This window comes from Triticum aestivum, chromosome 2B (genome assembly GCF_018294505.1).
Source record: "Triticum aestivum cultivar Chinese Spring chromosome 2B, IWGSC CS RefSeq v2.1, whole genome shotgun sequence".
In the NCBI taxonomy this organism is placed as follows: domain Eukaryota; kingdom Viridiplantae; phylum Streptophyta; class Magnoliopsida; order Poales; family Poaceae; genus Triticum; species Triticum aestivum.
In genome coordinates, this window is record NC_057798.1 from 120,155,693 (window position 1) to 120,171,986 (window position 16,294).

Genomic DNA, 16,294 nt, shown 5'->3' on the forward strand with positions numbered 1-16,294 from the left:
TACGTGGAGAGTCTCAGCTGGGTCCACGGCTGCAGCAAGTAAGTGCCTCTTTATTACGCGGAAAATAATGATTCCTCCAACTGACAGCGGGGACCCACTGGATGGGCCACCATATTTTGCGAAAAAAATGTTTGCCCCCTGACTGCTGGGACCCACCTGACGGGCCACCGTATTTCGCGAAAAAACGCCCCCCACCCCCCCGCTGTCAGCTCGGACCCATCGGAAGTGCCTCCTTATTATGCACAAAAAAATGAATACTCCCCCTGCTAGCTGGGACCCACCTTGGTGGGAGGCTGACTTGTGGGCCTACTAAGTTGACGGGGACAAAGGGCTTTGTCAACTTAGTCAATATGAACGATTCTAGCTCCAGTGACCGTACGATGTCCATCCAACAGCCGTAGTGCGTCTTCAACCTCTGGTCTTCTTGCTCCAGCCGCCCAAACCAGCGTCGGTCGTTCCTCATGCTCCTGCCTCCCGTGGCCGGCTGTGCTGCCACGGAGGACTCACCGCCCCCTACTATTCCCACCGCTCGCCAGGCCCTACGGCGACGGCAGCCTCACACCGCAGCCGAACCAATGAACCCTCATACTCCTCTCCGCACGGCTTCCACTGCCGCGTCTTCCCCGGCTCCGTGTTGTCCCCTTCCTAGGCCTCGTCGTCGTCCACCGCCGTGGTGCTCTCCGTGCAGCATGGTCAACGTGGTCAAGGAACGACTTCCATCGGGAGAGTACTGTACGTGGAGAGGCTGACAGCTGGGTCCATGGCCACAGCCCAATTTTTTTGTGATTTGCCAAGTAAGTCGCTTTGTCAGGCCTGTTGGGCTGCAAATCTTTCAAGACGAGGAGAGCTTTCATTCGGCTGGCCGAGAAAATGGCCCGTCAGTAATGAGAAATGGGTTGTACATTTTTAAAACACATCAAAGCGGCAATTAGTTTCAAATATATTTTTTTCATTTCGAGATTTTAAATTACATTAATTTTTATGCATGGAGAATTTGTTGGATTTTATATTGATATACATTTAGTTTTAAAATCAGTTTGAATGTGAGTCGAAATTTCGGGATTAAAAACAGTTCAGACCGCACCGAAATATGCAAAATTTTGTATAATTTTTTAACTGTGGCCACAATATGGGCTGTAATGCTAACAAAAAGAATATGGGCTCCAAAAAAACCTTAAGAATTAGCAAATGGGTTGTAAATTATTAGAAATAATGGCAGATGGGTTGTATGCTATTTTCCACAGATTTGAGGCTTCCCTAAAAAGAAGGTTGACGCACAAGAAGTGACTGATGGATGGCCATCCAACGGCCGTCGTGCTTCTTCAATCTCTGCTCTTCCTGCTCCAGCCGCTCAAACAAGCGCCGGCGGGACTGCCTGCTCCCTCCTCCCCGCGGCCGGCTGTGCTGCCGCGCAGGCCTCACCGCCCCACCATACTCCCATCGCTGGCCTAGCCATCCCTCTACTCACCCACACCTGCTATTATTCTCCGGCGATGGCAGACGAACCAGTAAACCCTCGTTCAGTCATACTCCCCTCCGTGTGGGAAACAACTGCTGAGTCTTCCCTGCCTCCGTGTCATTCCCTTCCTAGGCCTCGCCGTCGTCCACCGCCCTGGTGCACTCGGCGCGGCCTGGTCAACGTGGTCAACGACCGACATGCATCTGAACTGGAATGTACGTGGAGAGGCCGACAGCTGGGTCTACAGCCGCACGCCAGGAAATGCCTCCTTATTACGCGCAAAATAATGATTCGTCCAACTGACATCAGGGACCCACCGAAAGGGCCTCAGTATTTTGCGAAAAAAACATTACCGCCGCTGACAGCTCGGACCCACCAGCTATATCTTCGCACGCAAGGAAGTGCCTCCTTATTACGCGCAAAAAAATGAATACTCCCCCTGTTAGTTGGGACCCAATATAGTGGCAGGCTGACTTGTGGGCCTACTAAGTTGACGGGGACGGAGGGATTTGTCAACTTAGTCAATATGCACGATTCTAGCTCCAGTGATTGTACAATGTCCATCCAACGGCCGTAGTGCTTCTTCAACCTCTGGTCTTCTTGCTCCAACCGCCCAAACCAGCGTCGGTCGTGCCTCGTGCTCCTGCCTCCTGTGGCCAGCTATGATGCGGTGGAAGCCTCACCGCCCCCTACTACTCCCACCGCTGGCTAGGCCATCCCTCTACTCACCCACACCCCCTGTTATTCTGCGGCGATGGCAGCCTCACACCGCAGCGAACCAGTGAACCCTCGTACTCCTCTACGCGTGGGCATCCACTCCCACGTCTTCCCCGGCTCCGCATTGTCCCCTTCCTAGGCCTCGCCGTCGTCCACCTCCCTGGTGCTCTCGGTGCGGCGTGGTCAACATGGTCAAGGAATGGCTTCCATCGGACGTGGACTGTACATGGAGAGGCTGACAGCTAGGTCCACGGCCGCAGCAAGGAAGTGCCTCCTTATTATGCGCAAAATAATTATTCCTCCACCTCACAGCAGGGACCCACCGGACGGGCCACCGTATTTAGTGAAAAAAACGTTTCCCCCTGTCTGCTGGGACCCACCAATTACATCTTTGCACGCAAGGAAGTGCGTCCGAAAAAACGATTCGCCCCCTGACTGCTGGGACCCACCAGCTATATATTCGCACGCAAGGAAGTGTCTGACAGTCGGGACCCACCTGGTCGAAGCGTATGTAGCGTTGTCATTCTGGTCGCGAATGTGTATGTACATATATACTGGTGGATGTAGAGGCGCTCATGTGTCGTAGTAGAGGCGCGCACGTAGCATGTACACGTACGTACAACGGCGAGGGTGCAAGAAAGAAAATATGGCCACGTACGTACATACGGGCAGGGTCTCTAACGCCTATCGCGCATACGTACATGGCTGGGTCAGAACAGAGAAACAACATTGTTGTCGTGTTCATGGGGAGCCAACCGGCTGGGTCGGAATGGAATGCGTGGTCATGTTCATCGGGAGGGTTTGGACGGAACAGGAGATGAAAACGAGGCCTTGTTTTTGACCGGCCACGTTCGAAACGGGGTCCTGTTGATCGGGAGGGGCCTGGCGTACCGCAAAACGGAGGAAACGGACCTCCTACGGTCGAAACGGGGGTCCACGTTGATCGGGAGGGGTGTGGTGTACCGCAAAATGGAGGAAACGGACCTCCTACGGTCGAAACGGGGGTCCTTTTGATCGGGAGGGGTGTGGCATACCGCAAAACGGACGAAACAGACCTCCTACGGTCGAAACGGGGGTCCTGATGATCAGGAGGGGTGTGGCGTACCGCAAAACGGACGAGACGGACTTGTGTTGGAGCGCTATGGTCGAAACGGGGGTCCAGTTCATCGGGAGGGGTGTGGCATACTGTAAAATGGGACTCCACGGGATACTGTTCATCTCCACCATCGACCTCCTCCAGCCTTCATGGGCTACCGTCGACCTCCTCCAGCCTCCACGGCTCCTGTTCATCCAGCCTCCACCGCGCGCTACTCCACCGGCTACTGTTCAACCACCCCTCCACGGGCACCCCTCCACCGTCTACTGTTCATTCAGCCCTCCACACCATGGGGTCCTGTTCAACCACCCCTCCACGGCCACCCCTCCACCGTCTACTGTTCATCCAGCCTTCCACACCACAGGGTCCTGTTCATCCAGAGGCAACACCACCGCTCACTGTTCGTCCAAACTCCCCCGCAACGCTCACTTTTCATCCAATCGATCGGCTTCAGTTAGCAGCAGTAGCGAAGGAATCGCTCCATCGGGTTCAGTTAACAGCCATCGATCGATCGCTGGGGTTCAGTAACGCGTAGCCTGAAGTGTAATCACTCGGGTTCAGTTAGAGCCCAACGCCTCGCTCAGGTTCAGTTAGAGCCAACGCCTCGCACACGCACGTGTATGTATGAGAGAAACGTGCATCGCTCGGCCCCTGACCTCCCACCGTAACCGGCAACTCCCCGAAATTTTCCTCCCCCTCTCTTCTACCACGGTTTTTTCCTTCATGGACGGCCCAAAGAATGTCATGCAGCTACGTCTCCGGCCCGCCCAGGACGAAAAGCCCATTTTCTGTCAGGATTTTTTGTCATAGAAGTAGGAGCCCACCACATCTATGATGATACCGGCTTTTGTCACAATTATCGTCATAGAAGTGTCATATGTATGACAGAAAAAAATTTCGTTCGGCCCGAAATGTAACGGATGTGTCTTTTTTTTGTAGTGAATGATGTGATCCCGTTAATCAAATGACAACTCATGTCTATGGTTAGGAAACTTAACCATCTTCGATTCAATGAGATAGTCAAGTAGAGGCATACTAGTGACACTCTGTTTGTCTATGTATTCACACATGTACTAAGTTTCCGGTTAATACAGTTCTAGTATGAATAATAAACATTTATCATGAAATAAGGAAATAAATAATAGCTTTATTATTGCCTATAGGGCATATTTCCTTCAGTCTCCCACTTGCACTAGAGTCAATAATCTAGTTCACATCACCATGTGATTTAACACAAATATTCACATATGTATGTGATTAACACCCATAGCTTACATCGTCATGTGACTAACACCCAAAAGGTTTACTAGAGTCAATAATCTAGTTCACATCGCTATGTGATTAACACCCAAAGAGTACTAAGGTGTGATCATGTTTTGCTCGTGAGAGAAGTTTAGTCAACAGGTCTGCCACATTCAGATCTGTATGTGTATTTTACAAATTTCTATGTCTACAATGCTCTGCACGGAGCTACTCTAGCTAATAGCTCCCACTTTCAATATGTATCTAGATCGAGACTTAGAGTCATCCAGATCGGTGTCAAAGCTTGTATCGACGTAACTCTTTACGACGAACTCTTTATCACCTCCATAACTGAGAAATATTTCCTTATTCCACTAAGGATAATTTTGACCGCTGTCCAGTAATCTATTCCTAGATCAGTATTGTACCCTCTTGCCAAACACCTGGTGAGGTACACAATGGGTCTGGTACACATCATAGCATACTTTATAGAACCTATGACTAAGGCATAGCGAATGACTTTCATTCTTTCTATCTTCTGCCGTGGTCGGGCTTTGAGTCTTACTCAACTTTACACCTTGTAATACAGACAAGAACTCCTTCTTTGACTGATCCATTTTGAACTCTTTCAAAAACTTTCCAAGGTATATACTCATTGAAAAATCTTATCAAGCATCTTGATCTATCTTATAGATCTTGATGCCCAATAAGTAAGCAGCTTCACCGAGGTCTTTCATTGAAAAAATCTTATTCCAGTATCCCTTTATGCTATCCAGAAATTCTATATCATTTCCAATCAACAATATGTCATCCACATATAATATTAGAAATGCTACAGAGCTCCCACTCACTTTCTTGTAAATACAGGCTTCTCCAAAAGTTTGTATAAAACCATATGCTTTGATCACACTATCAAAATGTTTATTCCAATTCTGAGAGGCTTGCACCAGTCCATAAATGGATCGCTGGAGCTTGCACACTTTGTTAGCGCCCTTTGGATCGACAAAACCTTCTGGTTGTATCATATACAACTCTTCTTCCATCAATCTATTCAGGAATGTAGTTTTGACATCCATCTGCCAGATTTCATAAAATATGGCAACTGCTAACATGATTCGGACGGATTTAAGCATTGCTACAGTTGAGAAAATCTCATTGTAGTCGACACCTTGAATTTAAGCTTTGTAGATAGTAACACTAATATCAGTGTCCGTCTTCCTCTTGAAGGTCCATTTATTTTCTATGGATTGCCGATCATCGGGCAAGTCCACCAAAGTCCACACTTTGTTCTCATACATGGATCCCATCTCAGATTTCATGGCCTCAAGCCATTTCATGAAATCTGGGTTCATCATCACTTCCTTATAGTTCGTAGGTTCATCATGGTCTAGTAAAATGACTTCCAGAATAGGATTACTGTACCACTCTGGTGCAGATCTTAATCTGGAAGATCTACAAACTTTGGTAGTAACTTGATCTGAAGCTTCATGATCATCATCATTAGCTTCCTCACTAATTGGTGTAGGGATCACAGGAACTGATTTCTGTGATAAACTACTTTCCAATTTGGGAGAAGGTAAAATTACCTCATCAAGTTCTACTTTTCTCCCACTCACTTCTTTCGAGAGAAACTTCTTCTCTAGAAAGGATCCATTCTTAGCAACAAAGATTTTTTGCCTTTGGATCTGTGATAGAAGGTGTACCCAACAGTTTCCTTTGGGTATCCTATGAAGACGCACTTCTCTGATTTGGGTTCGAGCTTATCAGGTTGAAGCATTTTCACATAAGCATCGCAGCCCCAAACTTTAAGAAACGGCTACTTTGGTTTCTTTGCCAAACCACAGTTCATAAGGCATCGTCTCAACGGATCTTGATGGTGCCCTATTTAAAGTGAATGCAACTGTATCTAGTGCATAACTCCAAAACGATAGTGGTAAATTGGTAAGAGACATCATAGATTGCACCATATCCAATAAAGTGTGGTTACGACGTTCGGACACACCATAACGTTGTGGTGTTCCAGGTGGCGTGAGCTGTGAAACTATTCCACATTGTTTTATATGAAGGCCAAACTCATAACTCAAATATTCTCCTCCACGATCAGATCGTAGAAATTTTTATTTTCTTGTTACGACGATTCTCCACTTCACTTTGAAATTCTTTGAACTTTTCAAATGTTTCAGACTCATGTTTCATTAAGTAGATATACCCATATCTGCTTAAATCATCTGTGAAGGTCAGAAAATAACGATACCTGCCAAGAGCATCAACACTCATTTGGACCGCATACATCGGTATGTATTATTTCCAATAAGTCACTTGCTCGTTCCATTGTTCCGGAGAACGGAGTTTTAGTCTTCTTGCCCATAAGGCACGGTTCACAAGCATCAAATGATTCATAATCAAGTGATTCCAAAAGTCCATCTTTATGGAGTTTCTTCTTGTGCTTTACATTGATATGACCCAAACAGCAGTGCCACAAATATGTTGCACTATCATTATCAACTTTGCATCTTTTTGGCATCAATATTATGAATATGTGTATCACTGCGATCAAGATTCAATAAACCATCAACATTGGGTGTATGACCATAGATGGTTTTATTCATGTAAACAGAATAACAATTTATTCTGTCTTAGATGAATAATCATATCACAATAAACATGATCTAATCATATTTATGCTCAAGGCAAACACCAAATAACATTTATTTAGGTTCAACACTAATCTCGAAAGTATAGGGAGTGTGCGATGATGATCATATCAATCTTGGAACCACTTCCAACACACATCATCACTTCACCCTCAACTAGTCTATGTTTATTCTTAACTCCTATTTCGAGTTACTAATTTTAGCAACCGAACAAGTATCAGATACCCAGGGGCTACTATAAACACTAGTAAGGTACACATCAATAACCTGTATATCAAATATACCCTTGTTCACTTTGCCAGCCTTCTTATCCACCAAATATTCAGGGCATTTCTGCTTCCAGTGACCATTTCCTTTGCAGTAGAAGCACTCAGTTTCAGGCTTTGGTCCAGCTTTGGGCTTCTTCACGGGAGTGACAACTTGCTTGTCATTCTACTTGAAGTTCCCTTTCTTTCCCTTTGCCCTTTTCTTGAAACTAGTGGTCTTGTCAATCATCAACACTTTGATGCTCTTTCTTAATTTCTACCTTCGCTGATTTCAGTATCACGAAGAGCTCGGGAATCATTTTAGTCATCCCTTGCATACTATAGTTCATCACGAAGTTCCAGTAACTTGGTGATGGTGACTAGAGAACTCTGTCAATCACTATCTTATCTGGAAGATTAACTCCCACTTGATTCAAGTGATTGTAGTATCCAGACAATCTGAGCACATGCTCACTGCTTGAGCTATTCTCCTCCATCTTTCAACTATAGAAGTTGTTAGAGACTTTATATCTCTCAACTTGGGTATTTGCTTGAAATATTAACTTCAAATCTTGTAACATCTCATATGGCCCATGACATTCATAACGTCTTTGAAGTCCCGATTCTAAGCCGTAAAGCATGGTGCGCTAAACTATAAAGTAGTCATCATATTGAGCTTAGCCAAACGTTCATAACGTCTGCATCTGCTCCTACAATAGGTTTGTCACCTAGCGGTGCATCAAGGACATAATTCTTCTGTGCAGCAATGAGGATAAACCTCAAATCACGGACCCAGTCCGCATCATTGCTACTATCAACTTAGTTTTCTCTAGAAACACATATAAAAACATAGGGAAGCAACAATGCGAGCTATTGATCGACAGCATAATTTGCAAAATACTATCAGGACTAAGTTCATGATAAATTAAAGTTCAATTAATCATATTACTTAAGAACTCCCACTTAGATAAACGTCCCTCTAGTCATCTAAATGATCACGTGATCCAAATCAACTAAACCATGTCCGATCATCACGTGAGATGGAGTAGTTTTCAATGGTGAACATCACTATGTTGATCATATCTACTATATGATTCACGCTCGACCTTTCGGTCTCCAGTGTTTCGAGGCCATATCTGCATATGTTAGGCTCGTCAAGTTTAACCCAAGTATTCTGGTGTGCAAAACTGGCTTGCACCCGTTGTATGTGAACGTAGAGCCTATCACACCCGATCATCACGTGGTGTCTCATCACGAAGAACTGTCGCAACGGTGCGTACTCAGGGAGAACACTTGTACCTTGAAATTTAGTGAGAGATCATCTTATAATGCTACCGTCGAACTAAGTAAAATAAGATGCATAAAAGATAAACATCACATGCAATCAATATAAGTGATATGATATGGCCATCATCATCTTGTGCCTTTGTCGGTGTACTAAAGTAGGGGCACTCCTTTGTACCCCATACTTGTGCGCGGGCAGTCAGAGCCACGGGCCGAAGCCACACTTAGCAGGGTAAAAGGGAGGAGGCGAAGCCGCAAGACGATCAGCGCAACGCCAAAGAGAGCAGATGGACGAAGCAGGTTTCCCCGGCAAGACCCTTGCTGGGGCAGCCTCAGCAGCCCCGACAAGCCCCTTACCGGGGCGGCTCGCCCACACCAGCGGAGTGAGCCACCCTTGAACCCACGGTCTCCAACACCATCAACCACATTGAGCCAGGGCTCGGGAAGCACCTCCATGGTGGCATGCAGATCTTTGTGAAGGCAAAGAATATTCAAGATTGGATGAGGATTGGAAGGCAACGATCCTTGAGGGAGTCCCGGACTAGGGGGTGTCCGGATAGCCGAACTATCATCATCGGCCGGACTCCAAGACTATGAAGATACAAGATTGAAGACTTCGTCCCGTGTCCGGGTGGGACTTTCCTTGGCGTGGAAGGCAAGCTTGGCGATACGGATATGTAGATCTCCTACCTTTGTAACCGACTCTGTGTAACCCTAGCCCTCTCCGGTGTCTATATAAACCGGATGGCTTTAGTCAATAGGACGAACAACAATCATACAATAGGCTAGCTTCTAGGGTTTAGCCTCCTTGATCTCGTGGTAGATCCACTCTTGTAACACACATCATCAATATTAATCAAGCAGGACGTAGGGTTTTACCTCCACCAAGAGGGCCCGAACCTGGGTAAAACATCGTGTCCCTTGTCTCCTGTTACCATCCGCCTAGACGCACAGTTCGGGACCCCCTACCCGAGATCCGCCGGTTTTGACACCGACAATCCTCGACAAAATTATTGTCGAGGAAACCCACAAGATCCCCGGCAAGATCCTTGCCGGGGATGACAGCGCGCCACGGCAAGACCCTTGCCGGGCCACCCGACAAGGCCCTTGCCAAGGGCGTCAGCGGGGCCGCTGCCAGGCCCGCACCAACCAAGTCTCCACTGCCGTTCACATGTAGCTGCCAGCCCAACCAGCTGGGCAGGCACCTGCGTGGGAACATGCAGCTTCCAGGCCAACTCAACACATGCCTGCGTGGCGGCATGCAGATCTTCGTGAAGGCTCCACCACCGCGCCACCTCAGCTGCTTGCCTGCCTACATGGTGCCACATGCATCGCTGGCCAGGGCGCGTGTCAAAGCAAGGAGGAGCGGCGACGGACGGGACGGGCCTCGCTCCCGTCCCCGATAAAGCAAGAGGACACCTAAGCTACACATTAAATGCGTCTTGTCCTGTAATACGAGCGATAAGCTCATAGCACTGTAGGCCTTTCCACCTCATGTGTGCCACTGTGGCAGCCCCTTTCTACTATAAAAGGAGGCCCATGGCGTACTGGAGGGAGGATTCGGCTCTTTTGAACCACGCAACCACCATAGCTAGTTCAAGAGCTCAAGAACATTCAATACACCCACCAAAGCAGGACTAGGGTTTTACGCATTCCCCGCGGCCCGAACCTGGGTAAATGATCCTTGTGCTGATTGCTAATCCCGCTCTTCTCACAACCCTGCGCCCCCGCAGCCGCAGAAGGGATCCTCGTGATCCCATAGGTGTCGTTTCCCACCGACATCCTTGGCGCGCCAGGTAGGGGGCGCGCAATTGTGAGAATCTGGTTTAACAGCCGGCCTAGTGGTTTCCCGCGGCTGTGGTCACCGGAGGAGAAGGCGCCCAAGAGAGCGGCGCTGCCTGCGAGCACGAAGGATGTCACGGCGGCGACGAAAAAGCTAAGTCATGCCAAACTTTAAACTTTCCTCCTTAATATAAGGTTATCGTCCTCGGAGATTCTGCCTATGTATGGAAAGCATGTACGCAGAGGGGCCGGCCAGCAATTGGCAACGCCCTTGCTCTGTTTCGAGTCCGCTCAACAGCTCAAGCGGCCGCGTCGAGAGCGGCAGGGTAGCCTTCCGCAATTAGCAACGCTCTCGACTCTGACTCGAGTCAAGCTCGACAGTTCGAGCGGCCGCGTTAAGGGCGGTAAGGTGGTTCGCCCAGCAGCAAGCACACCCGGCAGGCCAATGGGGATCCGTCCTGAAGATGTCGCCCTGAGTTTACGCGCCGACAAGCCTACCCAGTTAACGTAGGGTGGACATACAAAGGAAAATCGAACAGGAAAATAGCATGCATAATGTCAGAAGTACTGCAGAGTCATATTACAAAGTTGCCGCCGCGGTTCTAACTAAAAATAGCAATTGTCTTGGTCATGGACCTGCAGCGGCGATAAGAAACGGGGTGCCTAGTCAGTGACTCAATGGCAGGGTATGACAGGGATTACAAAGTCAGAGGATCCACGTCCGATTAAAACGATGAGGACTAGTAGCGATTGAGTCTTAATGGTGCCGGAAGGGGGAAGGCGGAGGCCGTGAGGGTAAAAGAAGAATAGTGTCAGCGTGAAGCCAGTCGAGCGAGGGAGGCGGCCGCATGATGAAGGGTATTCTTCCACTGAGAAGTTGTTTCCACTGCTTAAAATTAAGAGCCATCTCACGCGTCTCCTAACACTTTTGAGAATTCGACTAGATCTGATTTAACTCTCAAAAACGAATATTTTAAGAAGTTAAGTCCTCTTGAGGCTTGGGTTAGACATGCCTCAACACAGCTCACTCAATCACCATGTAACACAGGCTCGCTGAGCAAAACTCCTCATAATGCTGTGGCCGCGGTCAGTCGCCCCGCCTGCGTCAACCCACACCACACAGCCATGGCCAACAAACCGGCCACACCTCCAAGCTCCCAAGGATGCCAAATTATCCACTTCCTCCCCTCTCACCATGATTATCTCCAAGCCACCATTCCGCCCCTTTTTCCACTCGCCCTCCCTCGCCGCCGGCCCGCTGCGCCGCCACCGCCACCCCCATTCCCACCTCGCCAACAAGCCCTTCTCCGTCGCCGTCGCCGTCGCGGCCTCCCCGTCCGACCTCCTCGCCAGCGTCCAGTCCGTCGCGTCCGCCGCGTCCGTCCTCGCGTCCATCGTGCTCGTCCACGAGTCCGGCCACTTCGTCGCCGCCACCTCCCGGGGCATCCACGTCTCCCAGTTCTCCATCGGCTTCGGCCCCGCCCTCGCCAGCTTCCGCCTCGGCGCCGTCGAGTACGCGCTCCGGGCCATCCCGCTCGGCGGTTACGTCGGCTTCCCCGACGACGACCCCGAGTCCGGCTTCGCGCCCGACGACCCCGACCTCCTCCGCAACCGCCCCGTCCCGGACCGCCTCCTCGTCGTCTCCGCGGGCGTCATCGCCAACTTCATCTTTGCCTTCCTCATCATCTACGCCCAGGCGGTCACCGTCGGCGTCCCCGTCCAGGCGCTGCTCTCCGGCGTCCTCGTCCCCGACGTCGTGACCGGCTCCGCCGCCGCGCGCTCGGGGCTGCTCGCCGGCGATGTCATCCTCGCCGTCCCCGGCGCCGCGCCGGACCCGTCCGTGCCGGCCCTGGTCGACCTCATCAAATCCAGCCCCAACAAGAAGGTCCTCCTCAAGGTGTCAAGAGCCGGGCCTGCGGCCGGGGACAAGCAGCAGTTCCTCGACCTCACTGTCGTGCCGGACACGAGCGTCGACGGGACGGGGCGCATCGGCGTGCAGCTTTCTCCCAACTATCGGGCCACGCGCGTGCACCCAAGGAACGTCTCCGAGGCCACCGTCCTCGCCGTGCGCGAGTTCAGGGCGCTGGGCGGGGCCGTGCTCGACGGGCTCCGGCAGACGTTCCTCAATTTCTCGCAGACGGCGGAGAAGGTGTCAGGCCCGGTCGCCATAATCGCCGTCGGCGCAGAGGTGGCGAGGTCGAGCGCTGACGGGCTGTTCCAGTTCGCGGCGATCATCAACCTCAACCTCGCGGCGATCAACCTGTTGCCGTTGCCGGCGTTGGATGGCGGGACGCTGGCGCTGATTCTTCTCGAGGCGGCCCGCGGCGGGCAGAAGATCCCCCGTGAGATCGAGCGGAGGATAATGTCGTCGGGGATATTGCTGGTGCTCATGGTCAGCATGTTCCTCATCGTGCGCGACACGCTCAATCTAGACTTCATCAAACAGAATATGTAGATTCTTTTTCGTCCGAGAGAACATTTTGCAGTAAATCTGTTCCTGTTTGTAAGACGAAGCCATGCATGTATGTATGTATCTCTTGCACAAATTCTTACAAAAAGCAACGGAGATAGTAGAACCGATTTGCAGCCATGTATACACTCTGCCTCAAGCCATACTCTGCTTCTAGTCACATTGCATATCTGATAGTAGGAACCAAGGTTTTGGACGGCTGAAATTGCCTAATTCTGGTTCGATTTGCATTCTTTTATAACATGTTAGCGCCGAGCTGCACAACACTCGGCACCGCAAACAAGCCTGAAAAAAAGCCTACATCTCCACGGATGCCTGATACTGCTAATACCGGAGCCTGACCATTCCAGTACATAAGCTCCAAGTTGCTGCTCTATAACGTCAAGGTTTCATCTCCCAGCGGCATCAATATCAGAACTGGAGATGTTTGTCATATCTGAATCAGAAATGGAGGCATCCGTCATATCTGAATCAACGTTAAGAAAAATACTGGGTGCTTCAAGCAATATAATCTTATTGCAAAGATACTAAGCAATGCAATCAATTGGGACGGATAATAACCAGTACAAGCATGCAAGGTACAAGGCAAAATAACTTCAAAGAAAGTAGCTAATACAAACTCAAATCCGGCATAATAGAACATTATGGTCCTGCTTTGCTTATAATTATGATAGTCTCAAAACAATGATGAGTATATCCCCAAGATGAGAAACATATACTTCTTGATGTCCCAAGTTCCACAGCTTTTCAATTGCATGGATAACAGCTTGCTAAAACAATTATTACTGACATAGCACACTACTAATACGGTAATACCTGCATAATATATAAATATGCCACAGTCCTATAGAGTGCAAAGTACAAGTCTGCAAATACCGAGAGCAAGGTTACCATGTGGAAGAGACGGTGGAGACAACGATGGTGGGAAACCGGCAAACAAATGAGAACCTATGTTGCTGAACTGAGACGTCAAGAACCACTCAAGCTGTAAAGTCCTTAGATTCAGAGTTAAAACTTCCGAGTCTATCACTTCTGCCGAAGGGTCTCCGGAATACCCAGGTTCCGGATCCCTTGTAGGAGTAAGTATCCCCCAGCTACACCCACGAGCATATAGCGATAGTTTACGGGTAAACTGAACCTTCCTTGTGGCAGCCACTGGTTTGCACCACCTCCATCATTTTGCAACACAGCATACCTGAGTTCAGGTGTCAAATACTCATTGATAAACATCCCAAGCCTTCCTTCCCCTGCCCCCAGAATGGCAACCTGTGTATTTCTGGTGCCAGGTGGGAGATTGACAGCAGAGAAATTCATGCTGCGTGTGTCGAGCAGGATCAACTTGTTTTTGTTCGCCGGATAAAATGCCCAACAGAAGTATCCGTGTGCGTAGTGGCGCATTCGCGGCCACAAGTACGATTCTGGCATGACGCCTGGAGCCGGGTTGTCCAATCCTGTGAGCAAACTGACCCAATTGTCAAGTGTAACAGCGCGCCACTGTCCATCACCTGAACCTGAAGAGAAGATGAGGAGGACCAGCCTGGTTGTGCAGCGCGCCAGCAAATAACCCTGAATGAAATGCCATCCTCATCCTCGGTGGCCGGAGGAGCTAGGAAGGGCTCGAAATGCCCCATGTCCGACTGCCGCGCTAAAGCGGCGAGGTCGTCGGGGATGGCAGGCAGTAGGGTGTAGCGCCGGTACAGGGGATCACAGACGGCCAGGTCCCTGACCAAGACGCGGCAACTGAATTTGCTCCCCTCTGGGACGCCAGAGAGGAGGACGTGGCTGTCCCGCAAGTCACGCACATGCCAGCGCTCGGCGGAGGGGAGGAAGGAGCACGCGAAGTCAGCGGCGTGAGAGCCCGCGAAAGTGCTCGCCCCGGCGGCGGATGGGTGCGGCGGCTGGGCCAGCTGCAGCAGCGGCAGGTACCGGTGGGATCGATGGGAAACGATGCCTAGGAGAGGCGGCGGCTGGCGGGCGCGGAAGCGGCGGAGGAAGCGGTGGTCGGTGACGAGGCGGCGGAAGGAGACCCAGGCAACGGAGGCGCGGGCGAGGTCAGCGGCCGCGGGGAGGCGGACGAGGACTTCCTCGAGAAGCTCCTCGGGTAGCGTGAGCAGTGTCGTCGGCGGGGCTTCAAGACGGCGAGGTGTCGACGCCATTGGGATCTGGAGTGGGGGATAGGGTTTCTCTCGCTCTGGCAGCGGAGGAATATTTCACTCGCCGACGAAGACGACACTAGACTAGAGAACGAATGAACGGGGGGACCAAACGTGCCGTTTGATCTAAAATCATCTTAACAGTTGACACTAGACTAGAGAAGAGGAGTGAATTGCATAAAATCATCCTAACTACCGTCTTAGATTGTAAAAAGGGAACGACTGGGAGCCAGTCCACTGAAATTTCTTTTTTGTCAGATAATTAATCTAAACTGTTAAATAAAAAATGAACGTTTCAGATTACGTCTTCCCAAAAAATAGATTGTCGCCGCCTGTGCTCTTCTTCCTCCAACCGCCTGCTGCCATTGGCCGGGCCGCCTGCTTCCATCCCCTGTGGTCGGCAGCACTGCCGCGCCAGCCTCGCCGCCTCGCCCTCTCCCCTCAACCTCTCCCCACCGCCGTGAAGTCGCCGCTCCCGGCCATCCCTCTAAACGGGTGGACCCCTTGAAATTCTCCAGCAAACATGCACCACCCCCACCCCTAAGATAGACAAGGGGGCAGCTGCTAGCCTGCTACCCCCTGGTGCACCCCTTGTACCCTAAGATAGACAAGGAGGCAACTTCTCCCCTGCCCTCTTTGCACCCTAAGAAACGAGATCAAACCTGCCTCAATGCTCTAAGGTTGTTGCTTTCTTCTCTACCAAATCGACTGACCCAAATTTCTTTTTCAGGCGACTGGCGTGTAGCTAAACTGTTATAGAAAACCACTACTATACGTTGTTGTCCAAACGATCGCTGGCACTTAGTAATCTTTTCACTAAAATATTATGCGTGCTATGCGTCAACCAACTGATTCTAAGAGAGATCGGTCGGGTCGCCAGCCGCCGAATTCGTTCCCACACAATCATTTGATCTTGAAGCATTGGCGATGTTGCGCCCCGATCAGTGCAACACCAGTGATGTTGCATCCCAGCTCGGCTTTGTAGCATGTGGTGGCCGTCATTTAGGCCCGATGAGTGCTCCGCAACACGATTGATGTTGCCTATGCAATAATGTTGTATCCGGTGCTCACTACTCGCAGCGCATGATGGCCGCCACTCTCGCAGCACACACGGTCGTGGCCTGATACGTATCCAACGTATCTATAACTTATGAAGAATTAATGCCATGTTTAAAACAATTTTATATGGTTT

At 50.1% G+C, this 16,294-nt stretch overlaps 1 protein-coding gene and 1 pseudogene across 1 annotated transcript; one reads left to right on the forward strand and one right to left on the reverse strand.

Moving 5' to 3' along the window:
* The first annotated feature begins 11,505 nt into the window (after positions 1-11,505).
* Positions 11,506-13,073, forward strand: LOC123043826 (membrane metalloprotease ARASP, chloroplastic-like; annotated as a pseudogene).
* Positions 13,074-13,144: 71 nt separating this feature from the next.
* LOC123043827 (uncharacterized) lies at positions 13,145-15,192 on the reverse strand. The gene is made up of 2 exons (XM_044466420.1): positions 13,841-15,192; positions 13,145-13,385 (listed from the first exon to the last, which is right to left on the reverse strand). Exon 1 carries the CDS (start codon positions 15,103-15,105, stop codon positions 14,284-14,286), a length of 822 nt encoding a protein of 273 aa, XP_044322355.1. The 5' UTR covers positions 15,106-15,192; the 3' UTR covers positions 13,145-13,385; positions 13,841-14,283.
* Between the last annotated feature and the right edge of the window lie 1,102 nt (positions 15,193-16,294).

What these genes read in the sequence shown, in the direction of transcription:
- LOC123043827 (XM_044466420.1), bottom strand. Translation starts at nt 15,105, where the DNA reads ATGGCGTCGACACCTCGCCGTCTTGAAGCCCCGCCGACGACACTGCTC.